The sequence below is a fragment of the Triticum urartu genome, chromosome 5A (assembly GCF_056163025.1).
Source record: "Triticum urartu cultivar PI428250 chromosome 5A, HENAU_Tu73, whole genome shotgun sequence".
In the NCBI taxonomy this organism is placed as follows: Eukaryota; Viridiplantae; Streptophyta; class Magnoliopsida; order Poales; family Poaceae; genus Triticum; species Triticum urartu.
Window position 1 is genome coordinate 504,668,769 of NC_141877.1, and position 12,717 is coordinate 504,681,485.

Here is a 12,717-nt window from a genome sequence, read left to right on the forward strand (position 1 = left end):
TTTCACCGTTTTTTATATTCCCGGAGATCCGTAACTCTGATTGGGCTGAAATTTTAACACGATCTCTATCCGGATATTAGCTTTCTTGCGGCGAAAGAAGGGCATCAACCGCATTACGGGGTGGCCACGAGGGTCAGGGGCGCCCCCCTGCCTCGTGGCCCCCTCGGGCATCGTCTCACGTGGATTTTTCTTCCCAAAAATCATATATATTACAAAAAAATCTCCGTCAGTTATTATCCCGTTTGGACTCCGTTTGATATGGATATTCTGCGAAACAAAAAACATGCAACAAATAGGAACTGGCACTGGGCACTGGATCAATATGTTAGTCCCAAAAATAGTATAAAAAGTTGCCAAAAGTATATGAAAGTTGTATAATATTGGCATGGAACAATCAAAAATTATAGATACGATGGAGACGTATCATGGAGGAAGTGGGATTTCTAGCCCAACACATGTAGCTAATGGGATCGCGAAAAAGTGGTGGTGAGAACACTCAACTTCTATTTGTGGTGCTTCTCGAGTATCTAGTCTGTAGCTATGGGGTGAAAACCCTAGGCCTGACCCAAGTTGGTTATACCTGATAATGGCGATGCTTTTGCATCATTATCATGTTAAAGATATTGCTCGAATATGCTTAGGGATGCTCTTTAGGGTGAAAACCTAGAATCCAGGATCTGGTGGTTGAATTTGATGATATTGACGCTTAACATTGTTTCCTTCTTGAAGAGAGAGGGTAATCGACTTCCCAGTTGGCATAGACAGAAATTCCGTCCATGACCAAACGAATTGGGGCAAGTTGCATGTTTGTCCAAGTAATCCCCACGCCGCATGATGGATTTCTCCGAGGGCCAAGTTAGCAATGGCCGCATTGAACCTGTTGGTGTGTTACTAGTAGATGTTGTTCAAATTCTTATCTGCTGCCTCCTTAATGAGGTTAAAATTCTCGCCCACGATCACTGAGAAGTTTGAGCTATTAATCTTGGTTTTGATTTCCACCAAAAAGGCTATAGAAAGTGAGTGGATGACTCGAAAGACTCCCAAGATTTATGTGTGGCAATTGTCTTGATGGAAGAACTAAGAAAGAAACTCCCCAAGATCCAGCACGACACCTTACAGGACTATCTGCTGATGCCTAGTAGAAGGCCTCCTGAATGGCCATTAGCCAACACCCATTGCCAGTCATTTTTTTCAAGAGGATCAATGGTTCTGAACTCAAAGAAAGAAAAATCAATCTCGATGCTTTTGGAGAGCAATGCAATATATGTTCTCGCTAACAATATAAGCTTCAGTTGGGTTCGGCGCCCTGTATGGCCAAATCTCCGAATATTCTAGAAAAAAGTCTTCATTGAAGGATATTTCTTCTTCTAATATGCACCCCCTTGGTGCCGAGCAACTCTGGCTTGAATTTAAAGATAGCCTTGGGTGCGCTGGGACCCCCTTGGTCGCCTTCCACCAACGCAGAAGCCCCTTTTATGGTGGGAAGAGAAGTGAAGGCCGCCTTGACGGCCTCAGTTGCGACAATCTTTCGGTGAGCCGCCTCAGATAGCGCCGCTTGGGTGAGTTCTTGCGAGGATCAAGTCAATAGTACCCGACATACCCCGACATCCCCAACTAAAGTAATCCCACTACCCTAAATAAAAGAAGATATCTGCGAGTATTCTAAAGGTTTGAAAAATCCTATATGAATACTTTCTTTCCTTCACCTTTTTGGAGTATTCCGCTCAAACCTCATGCTTTCACTGCCTTTAAGAAGTTCGACACTTGTGTTTATCTTTCCTCTTCTATCTCCTTAAAAATAAATTCTTGCAAAATTTATGGAGTATGCACACAATCACGACCTGCTATTTCACGTTCAAAACGCTATAAAAAAACGTCAAAGAAATAACATTCAGTTCCTGCATTTATCCCACCTTGCATTCCAAAAAGGACCAAACAAATAAGTACGTATCCTTTCGCATGGGTGCATTGGATCACTTTATTTTGAAAGGCTACAAGATAGTTAAAAGTTTCAAAAAAAGTTGACTTTTTTTACATGGACATGTATAGATTTTATCTTAGTTTTTTTTGAGGCTACAAGATGATAGTTAAAAGTTTCAAAAAAAGCTGACTTTTTTTTTACATGGACATGTATAGATTTTATCTTAGTTTTTTTTTGAGACAAATAGATTTTCTCTTAGTACTACGAGATATTATACGCTGCACAAAAAGAAAAAATTCGGGCCCAAAACCACAAAAAATAAGCCCATATTTTGCATGCATTTCTTTTTCTCGTATAGTATATCTCACGTATAAACACCGTAGTATATTGATGAAACTTTTTGCCTTGTTTCCTTTCCTTCCGCCTTTCCTCTTGCGCGCTGCCTTTCTACCGCATCCTATACTCTTCCTTCGCGAGAGAGGGGGACGGGGACGGGCTGAAGGGCCACCGCCCGCGCCTCCGGTCCGCCGCCACCACCGTCGCTTCCGAGCCAAGTGTCGCGCGGGCGCGCTGTAGCCGCGGGGCGGACGGGAAGCGCCGTCTCCGTCGAGTTCATTAGCTGGCGAGGTTACCGCTGGCCGCTGCAGCGCCCCCTGCAGCTTGCTGCCGCCGCCAGCCGTGCATCTCCCTGCCGTGTGCGCCCCCGGCCGCCACTGGACACAGCTGGGGACACGCCGCAGCAAGGTCACCGCGGCCGACAGGTGAACGCCGCTCTTTGATCTACAAAACGCGTTTTCCAATCTAATCGAACGGTTTCTTGCGGATCTTGTTGTTACCATGTGCATTGAGCAAACCCTAGATGCTAAGGAAAACCAATTTGGGATTCCACTTGTGAATTCACGAAACAGTGCATTGGGGATTGGTTAATTTGATGTTTCCTTGGAGCGTCGATTACCGCCATCCAGCTTGGGGAAGTTGGTTCGCTAGATTTTGGGTCGGCTTCACGCCAATTAATTGTTCTTGTGATTATTATGTGCTTTCTTTCACCTATAGGCTATAGCTGTTTTGATGTTCTAGATGTCAAAGTTGGGTCTTTGGCTGACTATATGGTGTTTGCTGGCAACCGACCCAGTCAGTTTTGCTATGGAGTTCATCTTCGTCAGTTGTTCACGGAAACACCTATGGCCACTGGAAGCCATGTGCAGAATAACCTAGGGTATAGACAAATGATTCAAGAAGTTCAATATCGAGTGTGGAGGCTGCGTTTGATAATTAGATTACGCCCCTGCATATCCTCATTATGGATATTATATGTAGGTTCCTTATCCATCTACCATAGAATCCGTATCTGCTTCTGGCAATTCCCCATGCGTCTCACTAAGCAAGTAGGTCAATGATTATTGTAAGATTTGCTTTCTGTACACTATTTATTATGTATGTTGTGTGTATATTCATGGTGTTTGGCACTTGTGCATTATGTGTAAATATTGATAAGTAAGGTCCAATTATGTGCTTTTGTCAAGGTGTCAGGGCATGGGGCTTGGGAAAGTTTCCTCAGCACTGTGTTGCAGCATGTCCCGGTGGCAGTGAATGCACATGAGATATGAATGAGGTTTTGTTTGTGAGGAAACATTTTTTGTTATCTAGTAGTTTCTCCCTTAGATAATATGTTCTCTCTTGGGTTGAGTTCTTGGGGTCTTCCCCTATTTAAAGAAGAAATGACATTGCTTAAGGTTGAAGAAATAATAATTGATGTCCTTCCCTCTTAGTGCAATCTTTTCCTATGAGCACTCACAACTCTCTAGAGATATGTCCCTATTCCTAAGCTTTTTTTCCTATACCTGGTCGTGGTCTGTGGGATCATAGCACATAGCCAATGATGGCACATTTCTTATAACTCCTGTTATCAAGGTCAATAGTGCACTGTTGTACATACTCATGGTGAAAATCACCCAGTGCATATTTCATTTATCCATTCTAAATTTCTACTCCCTCCGTTCCGAATTACTTGTCTTAGAGTTGTCTAGATACGGAGGTATCTAGCACTAAAATGAGTCTAGATACATCCATATCTAGACAAATCCAAGACAAGTAATTCGGAACGGAGGGAGTAACTTCCACAGTTGCACTTAACATCATGTAGGTATTATCCTATCTTTTTTGGAGTTAGCATTCTTTTTTTGTTCCACACTGTTGTGGCCTAATAATTACTCTATGAGCATTTAATTACGTGCTCAGAATTTTTTTCTTATCTCTATTTTTGTTTTTTGCAATAAGATGTAGGACATTTTGCTCACCACGTCTTCCTTAGGGGTTTTGCCTTAAATCTGGTATGCTGATATAGCTACCATGGGTTTTCTATGATTCAATTGAGGCATGGAATTCTATTCCATTGTTTCATGTTGATATCTATTGTCCGTAAAATATGTTATAGCTTATATTAGATTGCTTTCTTATACTAGTATATGCCTGTACATGCAAAGCACCTTCTAGTCCAAAGTCCAAATGCACTCGCTTGAAACACCAAAAGTTATATAGGAAAACATATGGAAATGTCAACAATGTTGACATCCATAAATCCCAAAATTCTAACAGCATGGCCAATAACCCTCTGCATCAAGCTCTGAAACATCTCTTTCCCCTGTATTCTCAGATCTACTCCCTCCGTTTCTAAATATAAGTCTTTCTAGAGATTTCAACAAGTAACTACATACAAAGCAAAATGAGTGAATCTACACTCTAAAATATGTCTACATACATCCGTATATTGTAGTCCATTTGAAATGTCTAAAAAGACTTATATTTAGGAACGGAGGGAGTATCTATCTACCTTCCTGTCTTTCCTTTTTTGCAATTGCTATCCTTGTTCTGTGCAGTATACTCTTTGTTGTTTCCTGCAAACTCTATGTTTATTTTTGGTGATTGATTTGGTCCTGGGACACCCATGTCGTACATCTGAAGGTGAGTTAGTTGAGAGCCGTGCCTTAGGAAGCAGGGTCTATGATGATGGGGTTTGGTGAGGGTGGCAAGGAGCCGCCGAGCTCGCTGTGGGGATCGTCAAGGGATGATCGGATGATGCGCTCGCTGGTTGATGATTTTTCTTAAGTATAGATGAGGATAATTCCAGAATATTGTAGAGAGCACTGTTCAATTGGGACACTGTAGACGGGAATCCATGCAACCTAGACCATTTGATCGACAATGATCAACGGTTGATTTTGTGTCTCGATCCTAAGATTCAACATTTCAATACTGGTGCACTATATGGTACTCAACTGCAAAAACATCCTACATTTGTTTACTGAGGGAGTAGTATAGTTAGCATTGATATTGGTTTCAACTATCCTATGTTAATTTGTTTCATGAAGTATTTTGATAATGTTGTGCGTGTATTGTTTGATTGTTTCATCATGGTATATAGGTTATACATCCCCCCTCCCCCCTGGGGCAGCAATTTTGGATTTTCAGAAGTAACTATGATTATTGGCAGTTCGGAACTTAGATTTAAGAATAGTTATTGATGTTATGTTTTCCTTTAATAGGGCAATTCCCCTCTCAAGGAGGAAAGCACATATGTGAGTCAGAATCTTCTTGTTAAACGTGAACCAGGGACATGCAGATGGATGAAGTCATTGACGTGAGTTCTTTTCTTTTCCATAGTTTGCTTATAAAGATCACATATGTTCTCCAAGCACATATGCCCAATATTGTCTTGTTACTTGTCTTTTTTTGTTATGATTGAATTCTTTTCAAATTGTGTTGGGAAGTGATGTATTTGCATGCCAATACAAATGACATATTATATGTCTGTCTTTGATTTCGTATTCCAAATGTAATTTGTTGGAAATTATTTGATAACCAGCTTGTGTCAGAAGACGATATTGCCTCCTATGAGGAGACAAGTTCTGAAGATACTGTAGATGTAAGTCCGAAACACTGAATTTCTGTCGTATCATTTTCTTGCGTCAACACCATTGGTTACAATTAAAATGTGAAAGGATGTTTTTCCTCGGTCTAATTGGTTAATACTGTGGGTTTTAAGTCACCTGAATCATGGAATCTAATAGAAAATTATAGGTGAAAGTCTGTGACGTATGTGGAAATGTTGGTGAGGAGAAGAAGCTCGCTGTTTGCAGCAGATGCAATGATGGTGCTGTGCATATGTGAGAATTCTTTATACTATTCTCTTTTCTGTAATCCTAGCCAGTTAAGATTATTGTATGGTGTGCCATAATACTTGTTTACTTCTCCATAGTGTCTTATCTATTTTTTTCTCTCTACAGTTACTGTATGTTGGTAATGCTTCAAGAGGTTCCAGAGCGCGGGTGGTTGTGTGATGAGTGCCAAGCTGAGGTAGAAATTGAAATTGAAAAGAAGAAACTTGAGAAATCTCAAGCAAATTTTGTCATGGTTTCCATGGAGAATAAAGTGGATGCTGAAAAGGTGAGACATAAAGAATCAGAAGTAGATAATGTCACAAGTGGTTGTACATCTTCCATAAAGGAGGGCGACACTGGGTTGTGCATGCTAAACAAAGCTTCTCATGACAGTGAGACGATGTCCAATGATAGAAGCGGCATTTCTAATTTGAAGTCTTTAGATCTAGAGATACACATCTTGGGAATGCACGATAATTATGTTTCATCTGTTTCTAAGGCTAAAGACGGGTCTAATGTGGCTCGTGATAGTGAAAAAGTGGGACATAAAGAATCAGAAGTAGGCTATGTTTTTAAGGCGACGCCTTACCGCCTTAGGGAGGGGGGGGGGGGGGGCGCTTTGGCGCCTAGGCGACGCCTAGGCGGGCGCTTTGGACGCCTAGGCGCCCAAAGCGGTCGATTTTCCAAAGCGGAGGGGGAGCGCTTCGACGCCTAGGCGTCGCCTTAGGGACGCTTTAAAAACATAGGAAGTAGGTAATGTCACAAGTGGTTGTACATCTTCCACAAAGGAGGGTGAAGTGGGTTGTGCATGCTAAACAAAGCTTCTCATGACTGTGAGCTGATGTCCAATGATAGAAGCAACATTTCTTATTTGAAGTCACTAGATAGAGAGATACACATCTTAGGAATGCATGATAATGATGTTTCATCTGTTTCTAAGGCTAAAGACGCGTCTAATGTGGCTCGTTGGAATAAAAGGTTAAACAGACAGAGCGAGGCCAATTTTTTAGAAGAGATCAAAGATGTGAGTTCTAAACTCTTGTGTTCTGTTTTATTTTTACCACTTATTCCAGGTCAAGGTCGCATGCAAAATGTGATGAAGGTGTTTCATCTTTCTCTGACCATAGTGAGTTTTGAATTATTTTTAAATGACAATAGGTGAAAGTATGCGACATTTGTGGAGATGTTGGTGAAGTGGAGAAGCTCACTGTTTGTGGTAGATGCAATGGTGCTGAACATGTGTAAGATTCTCTTTGCTCCATTGCTTTTTATGATGTTGGTTATTCTTGGTTGATGGTTGGCATATCACCGTGGTTAAGGTCAAATTATTGTTTTCTCATTCGGGTGTGTCTAGGGCACATCTAGATGTGCTCTAGTTATTGCACATCTAAGTGAGTGAATCAAGCATAAAGAGGAAAAGAAAAAAGAAAAATAAAATATCTGCACGAATCTCAATGAATGATCAATGACATAGGACTTAGATGTGCAATACTTATGGCACATCTAGATTTGCTTTAGCAAAACTGTTTTCATTTCTTTTGGCATGTAAACTGGAAGCTGAACGACTTATGTGGTGCACACTGATAAAGTAACAACTTACACAATCATTATGCTTTCCCACAATAGCAGTTACTAAACTTCTCAATTCATCATTTCTTTTGCATAATCTCTTCTCATAAAATGATGGTGTTTTTATTATGCTCTAAGGATGTTAACTCCTTTCTTTGTCCCAGTTATTGTATGCAGGTGATGATGGAAAAGGTTCCAGATGTCATGTGGTTGTGTGAAGCATGTCAAACTGAGGTAGAATTTGCAGAGGAAAGGACGGAACTAGAAAAATCCCAAGTAATGGTTGGTGCATGTAAATTAGAGTCCTTTGGAGGGCAAACGAATAAACCTGTGGATGATGCAAATAGCGGAAGTTATTTTGAGGATGAAATGGAGGCTGCACATGTGAGTAGTAAAAACTCAAACATGAGAAATCAATCCAACGGTATGACTACCAAGAGGATAGGAGACGATGCAACAATTACGTTACTGATTGGAAAAGATCTTTCTGAATCTGGTGGTGTATCCATGGAAGGTGACTCTGCAAAAAGAGCGCCGCTTTCGCGCAAAAATTCACTCAAGCTGGACACAGAGAAAGGAAAGGAACCTGCTAGGCCAATGCCAACACCATTGACATTGAATGCCCTGAAGAATCAGGCACCACCTCTTTGTGGTAATTTTTTATCATTATTTTCAACTAAGGAGCTTATACCTACAATCTAGAATGTTCAACTTCTCTTACAGTTGTGGGGACTGTCCCTGCGAGCTGCTATTGGGCAAAACTATAATCAGTAAGGTTTCCGCAGGTCCACTCCCGAAGTCCATTTCTTTCAAGAACTCAAAGGTCCCGAAGGTGAAACAACTGGTCACTGAAGTTCCTCAAAAGCCCAAAAATCTGAAGGAACCTATATCCTTAATTACAAAACAAGACGGGCCAGTGATCACACTTGCTAAGTCGACATCAGTCAAAAAGCTGAACTCTAGCGAGCCGGTAAGTAAAGGAAAGTCTTCCATCTTACTAGATGTTGAGGAACCAAGAATGATGAATTCAGTAATGACCCGAAATGTAACGAATAAGAGGGGCACTTCTATATCTGGATATCCCTCTGTTGCTGCATCAATGCTTGTGCCAGTTCCTTCGAAAGCAGAATCCGCAGCTCAGCATCTCAATAAACAAAATAAGATGGATAATTTAGGCATCGCTTATGGACAAGACGGTAGAAACTTTCCTGGTATATTCCCTTTTCCTTTCCTTTTCCTTTTAGACTTCTCTATTTCTGTGCTGTAGGAGTGTAGGTCATGTTTTTTATGGCATACTTTACAGTATAGGATAACTATACTTATTTCTTTCAGCACCTAGTGAACCAAAGAGACAGCTTGTAGCAAAAGTCCTGGGAAGCCTAACGTTAATTAGTGCTGAGACATCCTCAGGTCTGCTTTGTTCTGGTGCACAGATGAAGGGAATTCAAATCCCGGATACTTCACTGGTTGATAAAATAAAGAACCCACCTAGCTTGAAGCCAGGTACTTCTAGCAGCAGTTGCACAATGCATTGTCAACAATGTGATGAAGCGGGACATTCTACACAATTTTGTCCTGTTGGCAGATCTAGCTTGTTTGTAACAAAACCTTTGAGTGAGCAAACCAGTGACCGAACTGCCAGATGCAATAGAACATCTGAAGCTACTACTTTGACTGCTACTGAAGACATTTTGAAATCAGCATATCAATCTGAGCCAAGTCCAAAACGCCGCCGCTATCATAACCCATCATATAAGCCTATAAATGTATTATGTACCTCCATTAGTCATGAGGAAAGCAGTGAGCAGGATGTGAGAAATGGTATGCCTACTCCTAGTACTACAGCTTCTGTAGATTGTCACGAGCTAAAGTACAAAGAGCATCAGGCTGCATCTGCCATGGGAGGAAGATTTGTGGACAGCAGTTCAACTATGTTGAATGATTCGACGGACAAATCGCCAATCTTTTCACCTAGTGATGACAGAATAACTTCTAGTGTTCCAGAGTTGGCTTACATTTGGCAGTAATATTTCTACCTCTCTATCTCATATATATTTTGATGCTTATTCTAGATAAACTTGATTGCTACAGAGACCTGCCATCACCATTGAACTAATAAACCTAACAGGTGTAGTCAGGCCATCTTCAAAAGCAACTTTTGTGGAAACACCCTTTAGGTGAAATCCATGAGATTGAAACAGATGGATGTCTACAAATATCATAAGATGTCCGAACGTTTTTGACAAAATTGACACAAGATGCTTTTCGTATGTCACAAATTCCAAACCAAAATTTGATTGGCACTTGAAAAAAAGACAAATTTTCTCTATGAATAGTTACTCCCTCCGACCCTGAAGATAGGGCGTACAAGGCAAGGTCCAGCTGTTGTTTTCTTGCCCATACTACCCCTAATAATGCTTAGATGAATATTTAATGTCATGGGTGCATGCACCATGCATGGCCTGCAGTACCAGGTCGCTCGGTTTGATTGGTCAGATGGAGCCCTCGCAAAGGGGTATTTGGGGGAGATAGTCCAAAAAACTGCATGCACGCCCTCCTTTTAGCATTTTCTGGTAGAAAGATACATGCCTTGTTTTCATGATTGGAGGGAGTAACTCTCATTCTTTTGTTTATAATGAGCAACAAAAAAAAATCTTCTTTTTGTCGCTTTGCGTGGATCGAATTCGGACTTGAAGTTACAGGATAGATGCATCTTGTCTGAATGTTGTCAATTTTTATCAGTACTCTGGTTACTCTTTGGACCACCAGATGCAGATCTGATGTATCACGCCCAAAGGGGTGATTCATACAAATTGCTCCCCACATCTTCATGTTTCATACTTGGTTTTGTATCATCTCATGTGTGCTTGATAGTTGCAACTATCCATGACTGCAACAACTTGTATTTAAGTAATTGTTTTCATCATATGTGTTAAAATTTATTTTTGTTACTTATCTTTGAACAGAGGTTGTTTTGAAATATGGAGGACTGGACGGTCATCTAAGTTTTGTAAGGGCTTGCAAGGACACTTATCATGTTCTGCTTCACAAAAGGTTTTGGAAATAGCAAAGAAATTCCCTTCTAAAATCCGGCTTGAGCAACTTCCTCGCCGGAATATATGGCCCCCACAGTTCCATGGAAATGGCCTTTCGTATGACAGTATTGGTCTTTTTTTCTTTGCACAAGATATCCAGAGGTATTTCACTTGAAGCTTTTCTCTTTCATTATTATACTTCAATTGTTCGAAAAGGATATTAGTTGAACTGCACACAAACTTATAATTTAAATTGCTTATATTTTTGCCTACAGTTATGAGAGGCATTACAGTAAGTTAGTAGAATGGATGCTGAAAGGCGATTTGGCACTCAGAGGAAACATTGAAACAGCTGAATTGCTCATATTTCCTTCCAATATCCTGCCAAAAAGCTTTCAAAGTAAGAAGTCGCTCACCTATTCAAGTGATGCTTTTATCTGATCACAGTTTTACGCTGATAGATCTTACTTTTCCTTATTCTGCTTCAGGATGGAACATGTCCTATTATCTATGGGGTGTATTTAGAGTCAGAAGAAAAGATTCTAACCTTCCATATCATGTACCTACAAGAAAACATTGTAATTTCAATGGAAATCTCTTGGCCGTGGGTCGAAGAACTCATGCCCACGCTTCTTCTGGCCCCAGTTTCTATTACTCACCTACTTGTGAAGACTCTCCATCTATCATGCCCTTGGAAGCTAATCATGAGGGTTGCCCCAATGGTGAGAATTCTCTAGGTTAGCCTTTCTGTGGACGACCTTTAGAAGATCAGCATCATGATTCAGTTACAGCTAGCTTATCAACAAATAACAATAGCGCTATTAATGAATTTGTCACAGCTCCAACAAGAAAAAAGCAGGTGGGTGTTATAATTTAATTTGACGTGTTCCATTTTTTTCCTTCCAAGTGTTTTTTTTAAAAATCAATCACTTTACTGGATGCATTTGATTAAAGAATAAGATGACACCTGCCATTGTGTGTGTGGATGTCATGCTTGCCTGTTTACGCCATCTTGGCTATTGGCCTTTGCCTGCTACACATTTGTTTTATAAAAATATTAAAATATGATTGCTTGTATCAACTTAAATGTTTACTCTTGGCTATACGTATGCGGAAACATGTTTATTCAGAACATTAAGACAATGCGGGAGTGTTATCATAACAGTCAGTGGACATTTGTTTCATTTTTCTTGATTTTCATTGTCTAATTTATCTTGTTGAAAAAACAGGGAAAGAGAGGACAGCCGTCAACCATGACAATGCAGAGGACCTGTTGCGACCCAGTGTAGTTGACCTACAACGGCGACCGCAATCAGTATGTCGCTAATTGATATCATACGAACATCCACACAGACCAATCACGCACTTACATTGCTGGGACCAGATTGGTATACATGCATATATACGTGTGTATGAAGGAATTCTTTGCGAAGTTTGGGTACGCTTAATATGAGCGCTGAGCGGAACATGTTGCTTCTTCCCTTCTCGCCAACGAAAGCGGGAGCTCACCTAGGCGGAGTGCGCAAGCTGTAAGTGGGTGAAGCAGCACAAAGGTTGTAGAGGAGCAACTTCACTTTGCTGCTACAATATGTACTAACACAAGTGTTGAAGGAACAACTTTAACGTGCCGTGCTAAATATTGCTCTAGAGGCGAATGTAGGCTGATATGACAGCAAGAGTTCAATCCAGAACTCCTAGAGCATAAAATCTACTTCAAGATCTTAGATAAGAACAATAAGTTCTATTATAGGTAAGTGGGTACATAGTCTGGTTTTAAAGTAGAGGTGAGGATCTCTATTTATAGGGCTTTGGGAAGCCTTCACATACTTTTACTCTGGAACACTTTAGAAAATATTATTTAGGATTCATCTACTTATAACTAGAGAACTCTAGAAACAGTGAGTAGGGTAAAGAAATCAAAAGAAATACTACACTGGAGTGGGAGCATCTAGAAGTAGCCAAACAGATGCGGCATGTGTTTTCTTTCTTCTCATCCAGTGTTCCTCATCATTCTCCCCTAGTTGTTTGAACTCGC

General features: G+C 40.6%; 1 protein-coding gene across 3 annotated transcripts; it reads left to right on the forward strand.

The window, feature by feature from the left end:
• The first annotated feature begins 2,334 nt into the window (after positions 1-2,334).
• On the forward strand, positions 2,335-12,319 carry LOC125510091 (protein PARALOG OF AIPP2-like). Of its 3 annotated transcripts, none has more exons than XR_015602488.1 (14): positions 2,335-2,682; positions 5,464-5,558; positions 5,784-5,843; positions 5,999-6,084; positions 6,205-6,364; positions 7,019-7,102; positions 7,237-7,319; positions 7,812-8,299; positions 8,433-8,858; positions 8,980-9,670; positions 10,614-10,844; positions 10,958-11,082; positions 11,171-11,541; positions 11,912-12,319. XR_015602488.1 is itself a non-coding variant. In XM_087521374.1 (14 exons), exons 2-14 carry the CDS (start codon positions 5,535-5,537, stop codon positions 12,007-12,009), a joined length of 2,805 nt encoding a protein of 934 aa, XP_087377500.1. In that variant the 5' UTR covers positions 2,335-2,682; positions 5,464-5,534; the 3' UTR covers positions 12,010-12,319. The 3 variants fall into 3 exon arrangements, 2 of the variants coding, with proteins under 2 accessions (XP_087377500.1, XP_087377501.1); XM_087521374.1 differs by having other exon boundaries at positions 11,171-11,419; XM_087521375.1 differs by having other exon boundaries at positions 11,171-11,404.
• The last annotated feature ends 398 nt before the right edge of the window (positions 12,320-12,717 follow it).